This window comes from Prionailurus bengalensis, chromosome A2, assembly GCF_016509475.1.
Source record: "Prionailurus bengalensis isolate Pbe53 chromosome A2, Fcat_Pben_1.1_paternal_pri, whole genome shotgun sequence".
Taxonomy (NCBI): domain Eukaryota; kingdom Metazoa; phylum Chordata; class Mammalia; order Carnivora; family Felidae; genus Prionailurus; species Prionailurus bengalensis.
Window position 1 is genome coordinate 30105027 of NC_057348.1, and position 24502 is coordinate 30129528.

The 24502-nt window shown below is 38.2% G+C and overlaps 1 protein-coding gene across 5 annotated transcripts; it reads left to right on the top strand.

The window, feature by feature from the left end:
- Positions 1-8986: 8986 nt before the first annotated feature.
- On the top strand, positions 8987-23730 carry CA2H3orf14 (chromosome A2 C3orf14 homolog). Of its 5 annotated transcripts, none has more exons than XM_043587815.1 (5): positions 8987-9096; positions 9741-9852; positions 11864-11987; positions 21336-21410; positions 23315-23730. In XM_043587815.1, exons 2-5 carry the CDS (start codon positions 9773-9775, stop codon positions 23435-23437), a joined length of 402 nt encoding a protein of 133 aa, XP_043443750.1. In that variant the 5' UTR covers positions 8987-9096; positions 9741-9772; the 3' UTR covers positions 23438-23730. The 5 variants fall into 5 exon arrangements, with proteins under 5 accessions (XP_043443750.1, XP_043443752.1, XP_043443751.1 ...); XM_043587817.1 differs by having other exon boundaries at positions 9000-9080; XM_043587816.1 differs by having other exon boundaries at positions 9035-9160.
- The last annotated feature ends 772 nt before the right edge of the window (positions 23731-24502 follow it).

Sequence of the window (24502 nt, forward strand, 5' to 3'; positions counted from 1 at the left end):
AATCAACGTGCAGAAACTGATTGTATTCCTACAATCAGTACACCAACAATGAAGCAGCAGAAAGAGAAATCAAGGAATAGATTCCATTTACCACTGCACCAAAAATCTTAAGATCCCTAGGAATAAACCTAACCAAAAAGGTAAAAGATCTATAGGCTGAAAACTATAGAAAGCTTGTGAAAGAAATTGAAGACACAAAGAAATGGAAAAACATTCCATGCTCATGGACTGAAAGAATATTGTTAAGATGTCAATAGTACCCAAGGCAATCTATATATTCAATGCAATCTCTATCAAAGTAACACGAGTATTCTTCACAGAGCTAGAACAAACAATTCTAAAATTTGTATGGAACCAGAAAAGCCCCCAAATAGCCAAAGTAACATTGAAACGCAAAAACCAAAGCTGGAGCTATCACAATTTCAGACTTCAAGCTGTGTAACAAAGCTGTAATAATCAAGACAGTATGATACTGGCACAAAACCGACACATACGTTAATGGAACAGAATAGAGAACCCAGAAATGGACCCACAAAGATATGGCCAACGAATATTCAACAAAGCAGGAAAGAATATCCAATGAAAAAAAAGACAGTTCCTTCAGCAAATGGTGCTGGGAAAAATGGACAGCAACATACAGAAGAACGAACGTGGACGACTTTCTTACACCATACACAAAAATAAACTCAAAATGGATTAGAGAACTAAATGCAAGACAGGAAACCATCAAAATCCTAGAGGAGAAAACAGGCAGCAACCTCTTTGACCTCAGCTTCAGCAACTTCTACTTCGACATGTCTCCAAAGGCAAGGAAAACAAAAGCAAAAATGAACTCTTAGCACCTCATCAAGATAAAAAGCTTCTGCACAGCAAAGGAAACAATCAATAAAACTAACAGGCAACTGACAGAATAGGAGAGGGTATTTGCAAATGACATATCAGATGAAGGGTTACTATCCAAAATCTATAAAGAACTTATCAAACTAAACACCCAAAACACAAATAATCCAGTGAAGAAATGGGCAGAAGACATAAAAAGACACTTTTCAAAAGAAGGCAGTCAGATGGCTGACATGAAAAGATACTCAACATCACTCATCATCCGGGAAATATACATCAAAACCGCAGTGAGATACCACCTCACACCTGTCAGAAAGGCTAAAATTAACAACTCAGGCAACAATAGATGCTGGCGAGGATGTGGAGAAAGGGAACCCTTTTGCACTGTTGGTGGGAATGCAAACTGGTGCAGCCGCTCTGGAAAATAGTATGGAGGTTACTTAAAAAACTAAAAATGGAATTACCCTATGACCCAGCTATTGCACTATGAGGTATTTATCCAAAGGATATAAAAATGCTGATTTGAAGGGGCACATGCACCCCAATGTTTATAGCAGCCCTGTCAACAATAGCCAAATCATGGAAAGAGCCCAAATGTTCATCCACTGATGAATGGGTAAAAAAGATGTAATGTATACATACAATGAAATGTTACTCGGCCATCAACAAGAATGAAATCTTACCATTTGCAACAATGTGGATGAAACCAGAGTATATTATGCTAAGCAAAATAAGTTAGAGAAAAGACAACTATTACAATTTCACTCATAAGTGGAATTTAAGAAACAAAACAGAGAACATAGGGGAAACGAAGAAAAAATAAGACAAAAAGAGAGAGTGGGCCTAACCATAAGAGACTATTAAATATGGAGAACAAACTGAGAGTTGCTGGAGGTGGGGGGGGATGGGCATTAAGGAGGGCACTTGTTGGGATGAGCACTGGGTGTTGTATGTAAGTGATGAATCCCTGGGTTCTACTCCTGAAACCAATACTACACAGTATGTTAACTAACTTGAATTTAAATAAATACATTTTTAAAAATCAATTTTAGAACATCTTATAAAAAAAATAATGAGCGGGTCACCAGGTGGCTCAGTCCGTTAAGCATCCAACTCTTGATTTTGGTTCAGGTCATGATCTCATGGTTCATGAGTTAGAGCCCTGCCTGGCTCTCTGTGCTGACAGTGGAAAACCTTAGGATTCTCTCTCTCCCTCTCTCTCCGTCTCTCCTCAGTTTGTGTGTGCGCACACACTCTCTCTTTCTCTCTCTCTCAAAATACACCATTAAAAAAAATTATGAGCTAAAAAATTAGAGTGCTCTACGTTGAAGTCTACAAACCATTGGTTTGATGTTGTATTTTTTTCTTTGTTGTTTTTTTTATTTCAAACAGTGACTGACAATGATTACGCAGAAGATTTCACATCAACATCCAAATTTCCATCTTCCCTGGAAACCTCAGCAGCTCTGGCAACTCTGTATCCATGCAAGGCAACAATCTGTTATAAATAGGCAGCAATTATGTTAATTGTGATAAAATTCTAGCAGAAACTTCTCTAAAATAAATGGAAAAATTCTTTTACTATTTTTTAAGTTTATTTATTTTGAAAGAGAGAGAGAGAATGCGTGTCTGTGTGCACATGCGAGCAGGGCAGAGGCAAAGAGGGAGGGGGAGAGAGAGAATCCTAAGCAGGCTCTGCACCGTCAGCCGGGAGCCTGACACAAGGCTCAATCCCACAAACCGATGGGTTCATGACCTAGGCCAAAATCGAGTCAGATGCTCATCCAACTGAGCCACCCAGGCGCCCCTAAATTCTTTCACTTCTATTTTTGAGTAACACGGGACTGTTTTTATGCTGTTTGAAAAGAAAAGAGAAAAATTTATCCTGTTGCCAACTGAAATATATTCAACAAGCATTTATCAAAAGCCTACTAGGAACCAACCCTCGCTATTAGGAGTCTGGGGTCTAACCGGAGAGTTCTTATGAACTCTCTACAATGTGATCACAGACATCTCTTGGAGAGCCCACTGAACATTTATTCTGCCAACTGAAAAGGCAAACGCTCATTTCAAGATCTGAGGTGTTCAAACTCCAGTTTCCATTAGGCTGCCCCAAACCTCTACACCTTTCTGGCTGAGAAGCACTTCACCCCCACCCCCCCGAATGCAAGGCCACCGAGGTTTTAGAATATATGGTCTGGGTGCTCACATACAGGCCCTTTGATACCCTGGGTAGTGGCTGCTGCCTATGCCATAATCTACTGTGTGAAAACAGACTCAGGTCATAAATTGCTAAATACAAGAAACAAAAATCAATCAAGTAAGTCCTCTCGAAAGAATTTAGTTATTTCATATAAATCTGCAAAAAAAATTTTTTTTAAAAGAGGCCGCATCCTTTCCTCTTCTAAGCTACCTGAGATGTCCTTTAAGTCCTTTTTATTCTCTTCACCAATCGCCCTATCACCATACAGTCATCATGTATCAGAGGTAGCTGTGCTCTACGAATGTATACGATGTACAGTCTACTCCAAGAGCTGAGACCATGAGAGGAGAACAAGGTATGATCTGACAAGCTTCTACTTTCTCTTATAAATACTATGAGAAATATTATTTGGTAACTTCCAAACGCCAAGCTAATGAATTAAATACTTATAGGTAAAAATATATATAAAGTAAAATGCAGTTGCAAATGTACACGAGGGGATATCTATGCCAGCTTTTGGAATGGACTTATAGAGAACACATTTCCTCATGAAAATAGGCTTTACTTATATTTTAACATTTCGAGACATTAAATATGTAATAGTTTTCCCAATGGCATATGGCTTGAATTGATATTGGTAAATAATTGTACATAAAATAAACTACACTGAATGAGATGTTAGTAAAAATGACAAAACAGAGGCAGTAGAAGCCATTGCACAGGTGTATGCCATATTACAAGTTGAAAAAAAAAATCTTGCAATTACAGGCCGACACTATTTATTTCACTTGTGTGTAATTACATTTTGTACATGTTTGTTTAGGAATATCAATCCAAGACATCGTTTTGAGAATATAATTAACTGGATGGTAGAACAGAACGTGTGTGTGTTTCTACTATTTTTGTGTTTCTGTATTTCAAACAAGTTGGTCTTTGTTAGCTGTGTTTAACTGCCATCTAGAGTTAAAATGAATCCATTTCTTTTCCCTTCTACTACTTTTCTTCAAAATTTTAGGCATATAAGCCAACATGTTTACTATTTCACATCAAACAAATACAACAAAATTGTAAAAGGACAACTTTATCCAATTTTTCAAAGTACCATTAACATTTCCACCAGCTGCAAATATTTTAAGTTGACTAAAACTTGAGGCTCCCATTTAATCTAATTAAAACATTATTTTTTGAATGTATAAACAAACTAGTAATCAACGTCGTACACATTTGAACTTGGGGAAATACATTTGAAACTTGCAGAAAATTAATTTGCCATCTATCTCTTTGGCTTTTTACTTGTATTTTTTTCAGAGCCCAAGAAAAGCATACCCGTATATAAAGATATTCAGGAATCATTTCATGTTGTTAACCTCGCTGAAAAATATGATTCTAAAAATGAGCCAAATCCCAAGTGTATATTTAACTAGGGTTTTCAAAATTCTTACATTAAAAGTAACATTCATTTTCAAATATGAGGTTTCTAAGAACAAGCCATCAATAGAATCAAACTCAGCTTTCAATTTAATAAAGTCATTTCTGAAAAGAAATACCCAAAAGAAAAAAAAAATCAGGTTTGAAAGTAAGACCCAATGCTCTAGCAAAAGAAGAAATGTATTCATACAAAAGTCTCAAAAAACTAGATAAGACATCATCTCATGCTTTTCTCATGTAAATGTAAATGAAGGATATGGGTGATTTTTTTAAAAAATTATCTGTCTCAAAAGCATTAATCAACAACAGACTATCTCACAATATTTTAAAATACTATCAGATCTTGAAACAAAGAAGTGGCAATGTAGAAAGACTGCAACTCTTATTCTTTCAAAGGAAATTTTAAGTTTTCAAGGAGAGATAGCAAACAATAATAATGAGAAACAGGCTAGTGCCAAGAGCCTCCAATTTTTTTAGTAAACAGATGCAGAGCATCACAAAAAGATGGAAACTGCAGAATGCAGTGCTCCAAGTCGTCAAGTATGCATTAAGAAGGTTTTTAATTGCTTACTCAAGAGTGGACTCATACAGTTGTTACTGAATTCTAACAGCAAGGCCCGGGGTGGGGGTGGGGCAGGAAGAGACATGGAGAAAATAAACAGGCAGAACTATACAAAATTCCCACTTCAAGAAAAGCCTGAGTTAAAAAGTTAGAGAGACTAGTGAGTAAACTGAAAGCTGCTGGGAAATCAAGGAGCCAGGATTAAAGTGGGGGTGGGGGGGGAAGGCTTTTAAATTATACACAGCTGGAAGGGTGTCAATTTAAGACAAAAGGATTGTGTGAGCTTTAAATTGCCGAAATTTGGGGAGGAGAAAATATACGTATTTTACTATGTATACAAAACACAAGTGATTTGCTAAGAATTATCATGTGTGCTTTCAATTTAAAAATTCTAATGCGTTCCAAGTGAATTTTAGAACCAGTGAGGTTTTTAATTTGCTCTCGCAGGAAGGAAAAAGCTTATGCAAATTCTCACTGGAAATCTCTAGGAATGAGCATAGTTTTATCAGCACAGTCTTATTCTCTCAGCCAAGAATGTCTACAATGCAGGCACCAGCTGTGATAATGACTTCTCTATTGCACAGTTTTATCTGATTAGACCTAGATTGATAGTTGATTCGTTGACAAAAGATCCTAAAGAAGTATCTGGTTGTAAATTCTCTTTGGTCAAAACCCATCCAGGACCAATTTAAAGCATTTCAGAGATATTCTGAGCATAGAGTATTTTTCCATAGTGAAATGGACCATCTACAACTCTGGAAAAAGATAAAAGTCCAATGATTATATTTCAGAGTGAAGAAAAGCAGAAAGACAAGCAATTGGACCCACTGCACCAAATTTCATCTGGGATTTCCTGAAACAAGGGAGAAAGAAAAAAACCACAAACTCCATTTCAGGCATGAGTGCTTCATTTTCTTATTATTTGTCTACCCAAAGTACACCCAAAGGATGTCTAAAAAAGATGGCCTCTGTGTAAACCATAACTGCAAACCTCTGTATAAACTGTATACGTTACTGTTAGTAATTTCAAGTCTGAAACTGTCAAGGTTTCTGGGATTCTTTTAATTATTTCTTAGTCTCCAAAGCTTGTCCTTTCTTTTCCATCAAGTCTCCTACTTCTATTCTTTACTTATCAGTCTCACCTTTTCCAATCCTTCCTTCTCTTTGTTACTGTCAAACCTCTATTTTCTAAGTCTCTGACACCAGATATGAAATCTTCAAAACTGGGGGAAATGAGGAGAAACATTCTTCTCAATGCTTTCCTTTCCACGGCTCCTCACCCCAGACCTATTCTCATGCACACACTTCCATAAGGGCTCCTTCAAAGAGTTCACACCCCATCTTGCCACCTGATACCCCCAATTACAAAAGCACACCTCCAAATTCCACCCAGTTTGCAAAACTCAATTTAGCGTTCCAAAGTGTTATGTAGGGGTGCCTGGGTGGCTCAGTCGGTTGAGCGTCCAGCTTCAGCTCAGGTCAACATATCATGGTTCATGAGTTCGAGCCCCCCATCTGGCTTGCTGCTCTCAGCACAGAGCCCACTTCAGATCTTCTGTCTCCCTCTCTCTCTGACCCTCTCTTGCTCACGCTCTCTCTCTCAAAAATATATGGACTTTTTAAATGTTACCTAGACTATTCCTGCTCTTGGTGCTCTTTCTTCTCTAGCACCCTCACAATCTGCAGGATACGTTTTAGTGACACATTATTGACATACTGTACACAATTACTTACAATACTAACATCAAGCTGGGACTCATTTACTTACAATATGGTCATAAATCAGGTCTCTAAACCTCAGTTTTCTCAGCTATAAGAATGGGGATAGTAAGTCAAGCAACCCTGTCTTGCTCACAGGGCTGTTACGAGGATTAGATGAGGTAAATCACACACAGCGCCTAGTACAGAATGAACAGTCAATGAAAAGGAGTCATTATTATGTTGTCAGCCAAAATCCTCTAGCTTTCTGTATATACCTTAAGAGCCCTGTAGGCTTTTGAGGGCAGAAACTATATCTGAGAGATATTTAATAAATGCATCTTTATAGAATTTATGGCTAAAGAGCACAGGGCTTTCTAAATGATGAGGCTAAGGAACAATTTTAGCACAGTGGTGGGCAGAACTATACCAGGGTTAGGAAATACTAACTTCACTGCACATTTACAGAATGCCCCATTATGAGCCAGGCATCACTTACAAGGTTCCCATAATCTGTGTGGTAGACCAAGAATATCTCACTCCAAGAAGTACCCAAACCTACCTAATAGAGAAGCTGTGTAGAGACAAACTGTGCAATTGCCACAGATACTTTTTCCCCAGCCAAGTGTCTCACAGAAAAGATCAACTGGGGGCTGTCATGAAGAGCGGAGCTATCACAGCAGATCTTTGAGTAGAGCAAGTGCTTTTACAGGATGCTACAAAATAATCCGTCTCTCTAGATAACTTTTAAGTGTCTGTGAGGTATTCCTGATTACTGTCCCCCTAAAAATTCCAAGACAATTCTAAGGTATTCCTTGATTCACTCCTAGGGAAGACGATGACCTAAAGAAGCGAGATTCCAAGTCAAAAGAGCTGGGTCTGTCCCAATTATGTCACTATGCAAACCATGCATAAAGCAGGAGAGGCGAACAAAGTTTGTTTTAAACAACATACAAATGCTTTCATGTGCAGCCTCAAGGTTCATGCAACCCATTGCCAATTAAAAAAAAAATTCTTACTTGTAAATTTACATAAAAGGTAAGAATGCCTTGTACCCATGCAAAAGCTCTATTTCATTCCTAGAACAAAGGGCCATTCAAAGGTTTATTTTTCATGTTTACTAAGGAAGGCTATGGGACAGCTAAATCGAAGGTCCTATCAACTGAAGACAGAGCTCTCTTAAATTATGATGCAAATTCAATCCCAGATTATTTCAAGGCCATTTTAGTTGCTGAGGATACAGCAGCAAATAAGAATCGAAAATACCTGTTCTTAGGGTGAAGAACAGTGGTACAGTGTTGTGTTCTGGAGAGAAATACAGCAGGAGGAGGACAAAGAAGAAATGGAACTCCTCTCTTATATTGGAGGTCCAGGGGAATGCTTCCTTGAGGAGGCAGCATTGAAAGATAAGGAACTGAGTCTACGTGAGTTTCTAAGGAATGGATTTTCCAAGCAAAGGAACCATAAAGCGCCATAGTCCCGAAGCATCAGCGGAGTTTCATGGAGATATTCTGGGAAGAAAAAAATACGAGACACCGGGACTAGAGTCTGGCACTTCGCCCTTGACCAACTCAGTAACTTTAGGAAGAAAACAACTTTACCTCTCTTGAACCTCAGTTTCTACCTCTGAAACTAAGGAATAGTACCTCGTGTCTCACCAATTTATTTCAAAGGGGAAAAAAAGGTTTAAGAATGCGCTTCACAGCACAAAAGGATTATTTCTAAGTGCGGGGTCCTGAGGGCCGTGGGAAATTTCATTAAACCTCTGCGGGCTTCAAACCACAACCTAGATAAACGGCCAAGCTTGTCTGCTCCTCTGTTAAATGAGGACAGTGGGACCTACCCAACCCAGCATTGTGGGAAAGGGCCGAGATAATCCACATAACACCGCGACCCGCATGCAGACCCCTCAAAACGTCACCGATTAATGTTACTTTCCCTAGTGGGTGCGAACAGGGGCTCCGCTCCCCCGCTCAGCAACGGAACACCAGGGTGAAGCTCTTTGAATTAAAGTGCTTTTACTCACTGTAAAGACCATTCAATCTCTTTGGAGTACCTTGAAGGGGGCTTCCCCATTTCCATACTCCGTGACTTTCTAGCTTCCCTCTCTGAAGCCTTTTGAACGGAAACAGGTCTCATTTTAAAAGGCCTTGAAATTGAGCTACCGCCAAACGCTTTCGCAAGGCTCGCAGCTACCGCTTTGGGAAAACTCCCGCGCCAGAGGTCCGCCTTTTATAGCAACGTGATTACGCCACCTCGTTGCGCGTGCGCAATCATGGCGGCGTGACCACGCCCAGGCCTGTGCTGGGACCCAGCGTCCGCACTGTAGCGGACGCCTTTACGGAAAAGGTGTAAGCGCGGCTAAGTGAGTGGAGTCCCACGGCGTTACGGGCCGCGGGTGGGGTCCTGACTGTCCGAGAACGGCGCAGGTGTCCGCAGGGCCGGCGGGTGGGGGGATAATGTTGTTAACGGGGAAGGGCTGGGGTGATGAGGAAAGGTCGTTGAGTCCTGAGCAGGAGTTGGAGTGGTCGGAGGATTGAGGACTCTCAGACCATGGGGATCTTCGGTTCGAAAGGCAGCATTTATCTTGGGGTTTGCCTGGAGTGCTGATGGCGGGCTTACGGAAGAGAAGTTACCATGGACTAACTTTCCGGGATTTCCTTGACGCTGCAATGGAAAGTGGGAGGAATGCGGCGAGGAGTGGCCTGCAGTGATCTTAGAGGAACGTATCTGTAACTAGATCCTTGCGGGCGGGCCTGGAGAGGTTGCTGTCCGCGGTGCTGAGCAAAACACAGCGGTTCCTTTAGAAGGAAACCCGATGAGGGCAGGGCAGTGTTTCCTTGGCTGGGCTCAGGGCCCTACACCTCCGTGCATGTACACAGAAAGAAGAGCTCAGTCTGTCAGCGATGGACACTCCGAGATTAGCGACAGTGTTTAATTCATAAAATTTAGGAAAGCCAGTGCTTCGCCCGAGGAAAGAATTTCATTCCTGTTTTTTTTCTCCCTTAGGACAGTCACCTTTGGCTTTTGCACCCAGCCAGATGATTTGCCTTCAGGCTCCCAGCCTTCAAAGTACTGCACTTGATCTTTTATCAGTATTGATCCAGGCTCTTCAGTCAAGGTGAGCTTGCTCATGTGCCATTAAAATGGGCTTTCCCAAACTCCCCAAACAGGACTCCTGAGCACGCAGGGTACAGTGAAGGGAACAATTGTGCTTTTCCACCGCAGTTACACATGAAAAATACTTTCTTATTTGGAAAAGAGATGGTAGAACTGGGCAGTCTTCCAATAAAAGAAAGACCATGAGTTTCCAGTTGGTTCTCATACTTGTTTGCCTTTCTATGTGTGTATGCACATGCATGAGAGATGGTGTTCCTGTGTTGAATTTTACAGAGTGGATTTTTTTTCTTTCTGTTGATTCAATAAAATGTTTACTAGTCTTAGTACCAGCTGCTTGTTTGTTTTCAATTCAGATTAAGGTTAAAGTGTGAGGAAATAAGAGGAAGAAATATGAAATGTTTAGTTTACCTGATTCATGGTGTTTGGGGATGCACCTGGCATAGAAAAGCTGCGCATCGTAAATAAAAATGGTTTTAAGTGCATTATCTCATTTTATGCATTACATCTCAATTTTTATTTTTCAATTCTGAGAGAATCAATGGGTTGAGGTAATAAAACCATCAACTCTTGAAAAGCTGAGGATATGTAGTAGAAGTAACTGTACATGTTTTTATTATTTAGCAGAAAGCTTATAAGGCAGCTTTGACTAAGGATGACTTCGTTGCTTGCTCAAGAAATTCGCCTTTCTAAAAGACATGAAGAAATGTAAGGTTTTTTTTTTAAAGGCTTATCTAAATGAATACATTGTGCTGGCTTTCTTAGTGAAATATTGTGTGAACAGACTTAAAAATCTGAAAATGTGTCATTTAAATTTTCTAACACTTGAGAGATTTGGTATTAGGGAACGTCACTGTCTCTTAAGAATAATAAAGATTAAAAGGGTTATTTATGTTCTTTTTACTTTGCTTTGCTATTACCTAGATAAATTTACCCTTCTCACCTTTCTAGGTTCCTCACTGGTATTTAATGGACTTCTCTAAACCTCTTACCCATAGCAGGCTTGGTTTAATGGTCTAATGTTGCTGTCTTCAAACGTGTAATACTTTTTTTTTTTTAAAGGAGCCCCATATTTTCATTTTGCATTAGGCCTTACAAATTATATAACCAGTCCAGTACTTATATTGAGATCAACCATCTCCACCTCTTTCTGTGGGCTCTCATGTTTTCTTTAATTAATTTCTTTTCTTCAGTTCATTACCAGGCCCCCTTCCTTGGCTTTCTAAGGTATTTTCCTTATAAAAAATGTTCAAATTACTCAATTTTAATTCTACCCTCATGTATTTTTTATCATCTGACATTTTTTTAATTAATCATTTAAGAGGGCCAAAAAACTTGTAAAATGATGACTTGACCAATGAGACACTTTTAAAATATATAAAACAAAGCAGTTTGATAATTTACTTACAACTTTTTACATCTTTCTTCAATTACTGTTTCACCTTGTTGTGAGTATGCATACATACACACAGCCTCTCACTCATATATGGAACCATCATCCTTCTCTTGGAAAAAGAGGAAAAAAATATTTTTATTGCTTCTTCAAACATATGGAAGTTTAGCGCAATTCTAAATGTGTAACATGAGATTCAGGGGTATTGAAGTGTTAAGCAGAAGGTTTCGTATAGCAAGTTATATCAATGTATGTGTGTGGGGAGGTATATATAAGTATGTGTACAAAGGGATATGTATTACAGTTTGCATTTTCACCAAAAAATTAAAACATGTTTTAACACTCTAAAATAATTGCAAAGACCATAGAGGCTAAAAAAAAAAAAAAAAAAAACAACAGAAGCATGTACTTACAGTAGATACGTTAATGAAAATAATTTTACCCATATTTAAGACTTACTGAACTATCTTAATTTTCTACTGTCTTAATAATGGACATAGTAGTTGGCTTTCAAAATACGTTGAACTTGAATTGAGGTGTAATTAAGAAATGTACTTCCATATTGAACAAGCTAAAATGTTCCCTTAAAAAAAAAACTTTATATAATCTTCCTTTTTTCTAGAGTATCACAAAGATTAATGTTACTTCAACAAATGGAGAATAAATTTCTAGATGAAAACAAGGAAAAGGCATCTCAGATACAAGCAGCTCAAACTGCTCTTAAAAGGAACCTTAGTCTTTTAAAGGTAAGTTTCATTGATTTTAGATATCTTCCCTCACCTATGCAAAAAAGGTTTTAAGTGAATTTCATAATTTTGATGTATATAATTTGTTTTGAATAAAATTAACGAAGTACCATCTAGTTTTTAAACCCATGTTAGATAAGTTGCATATGGATTCTCATTTTTTTAATGAAAAAAAAATGGAAGTTTGCTTAAGCTAAGTGTTTTTAATCAACGAGAAAAATCAGTGACCACGGAAGGAATTTAAAGGTCACCTTTGTGCAAGACGTAATAAATTTAAGATACAGCTCTCTATCTTCTTTTATTTATCGGGAGATTCTAAAACCCCATGAAGTACCTATAATGTTTTTAGATCCAACTCAAAACTATCCTCATAAAAACGAGAACAATTTGATTTTGCCCTATTGGGGCCACAGTCAACACACAGAATTCATATCCAACAGATAACAGATTTCCCAGATCTCTCTTGATAGTGATGGAGGAGGTGGTCAAAGTATGTGATTGCGCAGGGCCTCACCATTTGGCCAATGTGCCCATTTGGAGTAAAATCATATGTGTAACATTTTTGGCTGCTTGCTATACTTTGCTTCCAGAATTGTATGGCTTCATCCATAATTAAAACCCTAAAGTTTGCTTCCATTCAAGCTTCCAAGAGATCCTATGACTAAAACATTTGGTAGTAAGGCTATATTATTTAAGTTATAAAGCAGTGTTTTCAGTTTTTTATTGTTAAATATTTTCATCGATAGGCATGATATAGTTATCTTCTGTAGTCACTAGAGGATAAAGGAAGAGGGAAATTCAGTTATCTTCTCAGCTTCTGGCAGTTTGATCCACAGTAATTTAAGTCACAGCCATAGTGCTACCAAAGCATTCTATGTTGCCATATGTCTTACTTGCCCAATGGTGTTTGCAATATTTATTTTTAAATGGAAATATATAGGATAATCTGGAATTTGCTGTGAAAATTCAGAAAAACTAAATTAGAAGGCTTGAAGGCTTGACTGCTACCTACCTGCAACAAGTACAGGTGTTATTTGGATTTTTCAAGTTTGTCTTCCTTTTAGTGAGCAAGTATTTGGTGAATGCCCGGAGTCCTTACTACTAAGCTAGTTCTCAGCAGAAGGTGGAGTCAACAAAAGAATTCAGAGTTCTTTACATCCAGTAGCTCATAGGCTTAACTGATAACCTAAGGTTGAGGTTGTCACACACAAAATAGGAGACCTTAGGAGATCAAACATTCAGTTACGTGGAATCCTCAGCACTGCGGGACTAAGTATAAAAACTCATCAAAAGCTAAAATATTCTAACAAGTCTGACAGTGGAAGCTAAGCTGGAACGGTGTTTGAATAGGCACACGGTAAGGTATTCCACTGCATTCTTACAGAAGAACCAAGCCCAGAAGAATGAATAGCCCAATTAATGTTCACGGGACCCTGAGCTAACTACCTCGTAAAGCCACAGGAAGCAAGGTTGGATAGATTTTGTGAGACCCAACTGAAGAAGCTGAGACTTGATATATAGGGATAATACAGTACTAGACATGTTTGAGCAAAAGAAAACTAGAGACTTACATAAAAAACATATGGGTATTTAAGAAAAGATTCATCTCCTATTCCGATGTAATGTGATTTGAAGAATGGAGAGCTTAGATTAAAGAAGAATAGCTAAGAAATCATTGTCCTGTCTAGAAGGAAGATAATGAACCTAGTTTCATAGTCTTTTGGTATGGTTTTTCTCCCCCCGATAATAAAATATATTCTCACTGTAATAAACTTGAAAGCGTAAAGAAGATGAGCTAGCATAGTTGTTGTTATTGTTTTTTTAATCTTTATTTTGAGAGAGCATGAGCAGGGGAGGGCAGACAAAGGGGGGGGGGGAAGAGAGAGAGAGAGAGAGAGAGAGAGAGAGAATGAATCCCAAGCAGTCTCTGCACTGTCAGCACAGAGCCCAATGAGGGGCTTGATCCCATGAACTATGAGATCATGACCTGAGCCAAAGTCAAGAGTCAAATGCTTAACTGACTGAGCCACTCAGAGCCCCTGAAATAGCTTTTTTTGCATATCACCCCACCCAGCTAGAAATTAGTATTTTTTTGTATTTTTCCTGTCAGTCTTTTCATAAACAGATACAGTGTGTTTGCTGTTAGACATGCAGTCTCTTCACTTTTTTTTAAAACATACTTTGAATATTTGCATATGCAATTTTTTTATCCTGCTTTCCCTCTTATTATTTTGTTTGAAACTCTGTAAAGAGATTATTGTGCAAGTGACATAAATAAGACTTGATCACAGAATATTCAGTTGGGAGCAACTTTTAAAAGCATATAGATTCACTTCTCATTGAAGGTTATACTTCTTTTTTTTTTTTTAGCATAAAAACTTTTCTTCAAGATTAAAGTAAAAATGGACCTGCTTTGGCCTAAAGCCCCACCCATTTTGCCCTTCCTTGTCTGCTCTATTGTCACTCTAAGGAATGGTGAAAACCACTGACCACTGCTATTGCCTTAATTTAGAGCTGGGGGAAACCATAAGGTAACTACTCCTAATACCCCTGGTCAAGAACAGTTTCAGTTACATCACGATATGTACTTAAGACCAGAATACACTTTAAAAATGGTTCCACTAAAACTTGGAAGCATTCTTGTAAAGACACTAATAACGATATAAGGATGAGCTCTATCAGCATCCATTATTTGACCTTAGTGTTTCTTATATTGGTCAGAGCATCCAAATAACAGGGAGTAAGCCTTGATTTTTGGAAAGGAAGATATAACACTAGTATTTTTAAACGATATGGCTGTATATGTCGACAAGCCCAAGTTGTTTTCAAACTAGTATTAGTTGAGTAAAATTAATGGATAGAAAGTAAACATAAAAATATCAGTAACAATCCTATAGATATACTTGGAAAATAGGAGATCACATTCACATTAGCAATGAAATTATAAAATACTTGGGAATGCTCTTAACAAGGGACGTACATGACTGTTACAATTACTATATTTCAATGGGAGATTCAAGAGAAAATTTAAATGGAGACATATGCCTTAATCCTGATGGGAAAACTATTATTTTTTTAACTATTATTTTTATAACACCAGTTGTCACAAAGTTATGTTTTTTAAGGTTTATTATTGAGAGAGGGAGAGAGAGGGAGCATGAGTGGGGGAGGGGCAGAGACAGTGAGGGGACAGAGGATCTGAAGCGGGCTCCTCACTGACAGCAGTGAGCCCAATGTAGGGCTCGAATTCATCAACTGTGACATCACAACCTGAGCTAAAGTCGGAGGGTTAACCGACTGAGCAACCCAGGCACCCCACAATGTTATTTTTAGATCCAATAGAACCCCACAAAAATTTCACATCAAACCCAACAAAATTTCTCTAAATGCATTTGGAAAAATAAATTAGCAAGAGTATCAAAGAATGTCTTTAAAATGGGATGATAATGAAAAGACTAATCCCAAACTGTTCAAGCATATTAGTAAAAGAATGAACATGAATTTAAGTAGAGAAGAAAACTCACACTGAGGGTTTAGTCAGTAAGTATCATAGATGATAATGGATTGTTAGCTTGTTAGTTTCCAGAAATGAAATAAAATGAAATTTATCTGCCTTTTAAAAACAAAATCGATTTAGAAGAGAGAATTGTTTCCATAAATACTTCCAGGATGTAAAAGGTCATCTCTTTCCACCTCCTTCCTTACTCCCACCACCAGTGACAAAATTGTTTAACCCAAAAAGTCAGTTTTGTGGTAGCAATCATCATCTTGTGAAGAAAATGAACAAACATTCCAGGGTGAGAAGGAACAGGAGTGTGCTACAGCAGACTAGAGATATGGCAGATGCTTCCTGTAAGGTGCATCCCGGAAGCCTTCTTGGGGTGGCTGCCGGTTAGAGCCTTGAACCAGCTGTCCCCCCAGGATGGCCAATAACTTACAGGACCCCATCTCTCCTCTTCCCTACTCACATTTCTCACTTTCTCCAAATCCAGTGAAGAGCGAGTTTAACAAATGCTTACGTGCTGCTTGTACCAGTAACCCTGTATCTCATGCCTAAGTATCTTCTTTTTGCAATCCCAGAAATTGCACCTTGAGCACATTAAACGATTAGACCCAGCCCAGCCAGAGCTGGCATCACTGCATAGATTTATAGGGAGATATCCATTGCTGGGTTGAGAGGGAGGGACAGGTCTAGTGAGGGGCAAAGAAAGAAATCGCAGTACATGACTTTTTGTGCTCACAGTTTACCTTTCCTAATCATGAGTCAACTCATTTATAGAGGCTGCTGAATACTGCCACAGAGTAACGTTTACACCACCATCCATACTGGAAACTTGTTTTTTAATTGTTATGAAAAATTGCGAACCTATGTAGAAGAGGAAATGGAAGAATGAACTTCCATGTGCTTATCACCCAGATTCAGTAATTATCAAAACACAGCCAATCTTGTTTCATCTACACTCCTCACCTTCACCCCCAGCCTGCCCCTCAAATTATTTTGAAGCTAATCTTCAGGCATGCCATTGTGTCATCTATAAACACTTTGGTGTACATCTATTTCAGTGTTTATCAAAGATAAGGGCTATTTCAAAGTATAATCGCAATACCACGGTCAACTTAAGAAATTGACAATTCCTCACATATTCAGTTGAGATGCCCGTCTCCCATATTAACTTTTTAAATATTTTTAAGTTTACATATTTTTTTTGAGAAAGAAAGAGAGAGCACGAACAGGGAAGGAGGGAGAGAGAATCCCAAGCAAGCTCCTTGCTGTCAGTGCAGAGCCTGATGAAGAGCTCGAAACTCAGACCCTGAGATAACCTGAGCAGAAACCAGAAGTCAGACGCTTGACAGACTGAGCCACCCAGATGTCCCTCCCTTATTAACTTATCAACATGGTTTTACATTTGTTTGAATCAGGATCCAAATAAAATCCAGTATGTAATTGACAGATAGGTTTCTCTAATCTCTAGAAGTTCCCTCTGCCCCACCCCTTTCTTTTCTAACCCCCTTTAAATTTCTTTGTTGAAGGAATTGGCTCATTTCTCCTACAGAGCTTCTCACAATCTGGATATTACTAATTACATTGCTGAAGTATCATTTAGTATGTTCCTCTATTCCCCATAATTGACATAGATTGATAGGATGAAGTTGTGCTGTGCAACAGAAATATAACGCAAGTATTATAAAATTTCCTAGTAACCATTTTTAATAAGGTTAAAAGAAACATTAAATGAAACATTAAAATTTTCATATTTCAAATATATTGCTCCTGAAAGTTAGTACATACCTTGTTCTTTTTTCTTACTGAGCCTTCAAAATTCAGTGTGTATTTTACATTTCCAGCGCTTCTCGACTCAGACTTGTCACATTTCAAATTCTCAGCAACCACATGTTAATGCTCTGCATTTCTAGAGACCTGGTCACATTCAGGTTCAGTGTTTTGGGGGAAGAACACTTTTGTAATGACTGGTTGTCTCTCCTTCTGGAATGTTAGCAGTCACTGGTGATCGTGGCCTACATATGCTTATCAGGGCTTGCAAAAAGTGATATTTGCATTCTTCTATTCCTTCTTATTCGATTACTGATCATTTACAAGAAGATGAACCTGCCCTCAGCAGATAGTTGGTTATACTGAAGTACATTTCCTATAGGAACAAGCATGATGAGTGCTTGATTCTTTTCTCTGTACTTAGTTTTCAAAAGTAACAGGTTGATTCTCTAGTATCCTCCAAAAGTGACAAATTGGTGTTTTTAAATATGGCTGCAGTGTTCAATCTGTATTCCCACTGATGCTCCAACTGTCCCATTTTTACAAAGTGGAAACCTCCAAGGTAGCTCGTGAATGCCTCTGACCTGATCTTAACAGTCCTTGGTAGTTTACTTTCTTTCTGGTACGATGATATCTATCAGGTTAATCATACGCATTTGGAATTGGCCTTTGCTCCAAGGAGCCCTGGACCCTTTTGATAGGAATGTGTATTTAGAGCCCTTGATCGGGTGTTTCTTACAACTTTTTTTAAAGATAAAATTGAAAAAAAAAGATAAAAGTCAGCAAGAGCTCGTATCAATAATTCCATTTCGATCACATGATTCCAAGACTTTTAACTTAAAATCATCAACCTTTAACTCTTTTTTCCCCCTCAAACCAAAAATCTCAGTTCGCAAGTAATTTCCCAGTACCAACCTCATAGTCATTTACTTTATCCCATGATATAGACAGCACTACCAGCAACAGTATGATTACATACTATAGCTCTCAGTCAGAAACTTTTTACAATTGGGGTACATCTCACTATGATGCTCAGTCAAAATACCGTGTTCTAAGACCACCTGATGTACTTTTTCTTGATGTGGCTATGCCACCAAATAGACAACAGGTTTGTTTCCCTTTGTTTTCAACTTTTAGGGATTGCTTTTTCATTTGTTCTGTAACTATATCAATTTTTCAATGATATGTATCAAGTGACAGGTCTGTAAAAAACAAGATAAAAAGGTCTAGTCAGGTAAGTCTACCCTCTTTTCACCTGCTTTTTTTCTTCTTCCCCCCAACCCCCTTGGGTACTTTTTTTTTTTTTAAGCTTTTCATTTATACTCAGGAAACTTTTGACACCTTAATCATTTATTTATGTAGTGAATATTTAAGTGTTTAGTACATGCCCTGCACTTTATAAGTTTCTCGGATGCTCAAAGGTAGTAGCAAACATAGTCCTTATCATCTCGCAGTGTATAGTCAAAGAGAAGGTTCTTCATTGAAAATAATATGATATAACTTGCTACAGAAGGTAGAGATTTTTCAGTCAGGCTGAGGAATTCATATTTTGTCCTCTGTGTAGTGGGTATGTTTTTTTTTTAAGTAGGTAAAGACATATTTAAAGTAGTAATTTTAGCAAAACTAATCAATTTCATATGAGGTTGAAATGAGACATAGTCTAAGCCTGGGTCCAAGTCATATTTGTTGAACAAGTAAGTAATAATAAGGCCATAGCACAGGATGGCATGGACAGACTAGAGGAGACATCCTGAAGGATCAGTCTACGGACCTTTGCATTTTTAAATGTCAGGGATAAGAAGAGTTGAAGATAGAAGATGCAGCATCGGTGTCCGGGGGAGGAGAACTCCCACTATTGTATATTCAGTACAGTCAGAAGGACTGTTTTATTAGGTTGAGGAATAAGGGCTAGGAAGATAAGTTATCTGTCCCTCTACATTAAGAGCTGAAGCTAGATAAGAGGCAGTCTTGGAGAGAGCAAAAGTAAAAAGATGAGGACAGATGTCACAAATCTTAAGAAAGCCCACACTTCAGATTAAGAAGAGAAAAAAGGAGCCAGCTAAGGAGAAAGAGAAGTAGGAGGCAGAGAGGTAAGCAAAACAGCTAAGAAAGTAAAATCTCACTTGAGAAAGAAGTTCTCTGGAAGGGTGATAATCCCTTGTCGAAATGCTTCGGAGCTGACAGTCAAGTTACTCACAACAGGCCTGTCTTACCAGGCCACAGATCCCTGCTCATGTCTACTCTTTCATTGCAAATCTGCTCTTCTAGGAGAGAGATTCAATATCCTTACTTTCTGGTCTTTAGGGCAAAGGTTTATAATCTTGTCTATAGGTGCAAGTGGCACCTAGATCTACCACTAACAGTAAATTTATAACTATTCTAATAATGGTGTAAATGGAGTTAGGATTCTTTTGTTTGATTTATAACAGTTCCAGGACCTTGTACAATCTCAGTGCAATCACAGAAGAGTTAATCTTCACTATTCAGTGTAGCATCGGCATCAAAAGCTCTTTAGCATGTGTCTCAGCTACAAACTTCTGGTGGGGAATAGACAGGGCTATTAGATGGGCTTTTGATCCCTAAATTGCTGGTTTTCCCCTTCAAATCACCTTCTTCTAGACAGCAGGTGCATTAATGGTTGTGCAACTTTGGGGAGTCCCTTTAGGGAATTTCCTGTTTTTCCCTTTTACATTTCACACCCATTCCTTGCTCCCGCCGCTACCATCTGCTCGCTCTTTTCTCCTGTTCAGCATTGGATTCTTCACACCCCACTCCCACGCCCTTTTCCATCGCTCTCCGTCTGTCCAACAGCCCTGTACTTGGATTGCTCCAATGCTTGTACATGGATCAGAGAACTTTCTCTTTTCGATCAACTCACTAAGCTCAAAGGAGAGACAAAATTTACACAGCCTTGAGCCAAGGCCTCTGTGAACTTGACAAACATAAGCAAGCACAAGACAACATAGGTGCCAATGTGGGGAGCATGAAACAGAGCTCAGCATTTCACTAACGACTTGGAATGTTCTACATTTCTGGGCATACACTTCATCCACATATCAAGGTAACATCTTTACCAGAGCATGAATTAAGTGTAATTAATTACCCTTGTGTTTCTACAACCATAAGAGCAAATGCACACACCCACGAATTAAACTACAAATTAAAGCCCAGTGCTTAAAAGCCATCAGATGAATGATGCACAACGTAGCAGTAAAGCTGGCCATCGAGACTGCCCTAGAAATCTAGTACTAAAAATCTAGAGTGTAGTGAAAAGGCTTTTGCTGCAAAGTACGGAGGTGCCTCATGGTCTTTCTTTTCAATATGTGGAGAATTTGCATGAATATAAAATAAAAAGAACACCGAACAAATGAAATGTGTGACATTAATATACCACTTCCATGATCTGGCCCAGAACACTTCACTTTTAAGGTTAGTGCAGTGTCAAAATATCTGTTTTTAGGGGCGCCTGGGTGGCTCAGTCGGTTGAGCGTCTGACTTCGGCTCAGGTCACGATCTTGCCGTCCGTGAGGTTTGAGCCCCGCTTCGGGCTCTGGGCTGATGGCTCAGAGCCTGGAGCCTGCTTCTGATTCTGTGTCTCCCTCTCTCTCTGCCCCATTCATGCTCTGTCTCTGTCTCAAAAATAAATAAATGTTAAAAGAAAATTTTAAAAAAAAAACACAAAATATCTGTTTTTAGTGTCGGAATATTTGACCGCTTTATCCACCTGGCAGTTTTGAGTGGTATTAGGGCTAAGGCAGTATCCTGAGCAGTTCTATAAGAAAGTCCATTTTTCAAGAATTATTGCCATTTACTGTTTTAAATGAAATGGAAGACCTTGAAAGTGCTCTCGACACTACCCCCACCTTTTATTTTAAGATAAGAAATGCTCTGTTCTCCATCTGAAACTGGTTGCCTAGCCAGTGATCAGTCTCCTACCTCAATGACCTTCCTTCAGTTCAGACTGTATATCCAGAGAAGAGTTGAGAGATTTGGGATATAGATGTTGCTATTACAGGTGTCATTTGTATGTGTTATGTAAATACATTTTGTTTCTATAACATTGATACCTATCACAGGATATAGAAGCAGCAGAAAAGTCTCTACAGACCCGGAGTCACCCAATTCCATCACCAGAGGTGGTTTCTCTTGAGGTGAGAATCTTAAAGATCAAAAGTATAAGAAGAGACCCCATGCTGTTATGAGTACATTGTAAATTAACTGTGGTTCTATGTATGTATTTCCCAGACTTATTTATTCAGTAAAATAAACAAGATATGTCTGATTGATCCTTACATGTCCACAGTGCTGTGCTTTGTATGTAGGTGACTGATAAGTATCTTGATGTTAAGAAAAAAAAAGCGTCACATGAAAATTTTCTTAAAATCCTATATCTTTTCATCTAGAAACAACTACACTGTTAAACCATGAGAGACACTATGCACTAAATCTTAAGATGACAGCATTCCTAACCAAAGTGCTTTTCCTGTTGGCTAATGTTAGTAGTTTAGTCCCTTCACCAATTTTCAACCAATGCTATTTCAATGCATATTATCATGCAGTATAGTGTGGCTTTTGTCTGTTTTATTTTGCTCAGTTCAAGAACAGATTGGGAAGATTGTTGGCCAAAATAAATCCTACTTGGTATATGAATATATCTGTGATGAAAGGAAATTTACTCCATATAGTTTAATTTTATATTCCTAATGACCTTTTTCAAATACAGTTTGCTTGCTGCCTAACCAGAGATGTGAATAGACTCAAAATTAAAGGATGAGAATTTGCCCTTCAATTTTCTGTGTCATCTAGAGTAATAAGAAGAGGCAGTGATCAAGGATAGAAAGAACTCTGGTACAAAGTTGTGCCTTGGGCATGTCTTTTTCTTTGTTGAATTCTCCAATACCTTGCTCTGGCCTATACGGGGCCCACACAATAGGGGTTAATCCAGCCATGAATGGTGGAGAAACTCCCAACCACAGGCGATGGTTGGTATTTTTCTGAGCTAGTCTTGCACAGCAGGATGACCTCTATTTTAAGTGTTTCAGGCTACTTCTCAGACCACATGCATAGATAGATAGATATGTAGAACCTCTCACCATTTTCAACTTTCAGAACTCCTGTACCTTGTTAATGTGCAGAGTGGATCATTATGTATTCTTAATGCTATGGAATTCTTTGGTTGAATTTCCCAAAATGAGATTCATAGTGATAATCTCCTATAAAATGCCCTGCAAGGATAGAGATTTTTGGTAGTTTACTTTTATTTGGCTTTGTTAGAGCAGTCATGCAAAAAACCATCAAAGCTTCTAGAAACTATATGGTGATCTTTGCATGAGCCTCTGTAGCTTACAGACTTGCTATAGGCAGGCCATTAATACAGTATCTCAATTTCTAAGCCATTTAAATGAAAAGTGGTTACATTATATTATTTTTTCTCAATATAAAAAAAATTGGGAAGAAATTACAATTTACCATAACGAGTGCTCTTCTAAAAGGTATAATGGATGCATATTTTAAATGTTTCTCCCCTTACAATTAAGGAGTCCATTCACCTGAATCCTATACTGGTTACATTTCAGTTCCTGAGCTCATCACAGGTCCAATCTTTTTAGGTCAACTATATATCAGTTGTTCATGTTTAATCATTTCATTGTAATAACTTCAGTACACATAATCATTTGGTAGGAGATTTGGAACAGTAACCGAAAACATTTAATGATTGTAGCCATAAATGATTCCACTGGTAATAATCACAAGGTTGGCCACAAGAGGGCGTGTAAAATCACAATAAAATCCTAAAACCTGTAATTCTGCCAGGCTCTGGTTTTACTGAGAAATTTGAAAATTAACACTAGTAAGTAGCCAGATTTCTTTCTAAAATTAACATAAAATATTCTGTAGAGGAAGTGCATTCTACGTCTATGTGTGCATGTGTGTGTGTGTACACGCATACACACACTTCAGTGAATAAACATTTAGACTATTATGAAGAGCCAAGTTCAATTGCTTGATATGCTTTTTTACTTTTGGATGTTGTTTTTTTTTTTTTTTTTTCCAGACTCTTTACTGGGCATCAGTAGAAGAATATATTCCCAAGTGGGAACAGTTTCTTTTAGGAAGAGCACCATATCCGATCGGTGTTGAAAATGAAAATGAAGCAGAAAAATACCACTCAAAATGAGGCGCAGTGATAACTCCTTCACATGCTCTTTCAAAAGAACCTGTTTAGTACAGCTGAATATTAAAGAATATGCAGATCGTTTCAGGAACTTTAGGAATCCGGTACGTTCCCAGTGTCCCATTACCTTCTCAATGATGGTCAGGATCTGACAATCTGCTGAGTCTCAGGTTGTCACTTTGAGACCTATTAGTAGTTCCAGGTCAAGAATTTGCCTTCTGCCAAATCCATGGAAGTGTTAGTGTTAAAAGCTCATACTGAAAGGTGGACTGTTTATTAAACAAGTTGCTAAATAAGTGTGTGTGTCTCGTTTTAAGAAAAAAAAAAATCATTTACAGCCATTCTCATCTAAACAGTAAATACCGGTTGTTCTGATGTTACATTTTCTAGAATCATTTTGGTTATTTTATTATGGGGATCATGTTCAGCACAGGATCAAAGTGGGTGTTGGTCCATTATTAGAGTTTCTTCTAACAAGTAGAAAAAATAGAGACACTTAAGCTGCTTCAATATAATATTTATTAGAGAATGGATTTATAGGATTTTGTCCTTCATAGATAATCAAACCTCTGAAAGTTCCGGGGGAAAGAACTAAACCATCAAGCATTTGATAAGTAGCCAGTTTCAGGAAGGCTCAGACTTGGTTCTGAAAAGGTCCCCTGTTAGAGCTGAGAATGGTTATTGGATTTTGACTTGGTTATTTAAGGACTGCCAACCCTGTGAATGTCGATAACTCCTCTCATCTTCTCATCTTTAAACTTGCCCTTCCCTCTCCCTTCTATTTTCATTATTTCTGAAACTGTCAGAAAGCTTTGAGGTTCCTCAGTCTTCCACTGCTTGAACACTCAAAAAAATTTGTTTTTCTAATTATAGAGGCAGCTCCTGCTAGCAAGGGGAGTCTATACGTTCATTGCCATTCAAGCATTTAAATTTCAAACTGGTTTGTGTTTTTAAAAGAAAATAGGATAAGCTAAAAAAAAAAAAAAAAAAACAACACTATATTGAAACGTCCATTGTGCTGATAAGTTCCTTTAAACTACCATCTTGGAAATATCCTGTTGAGTGGGT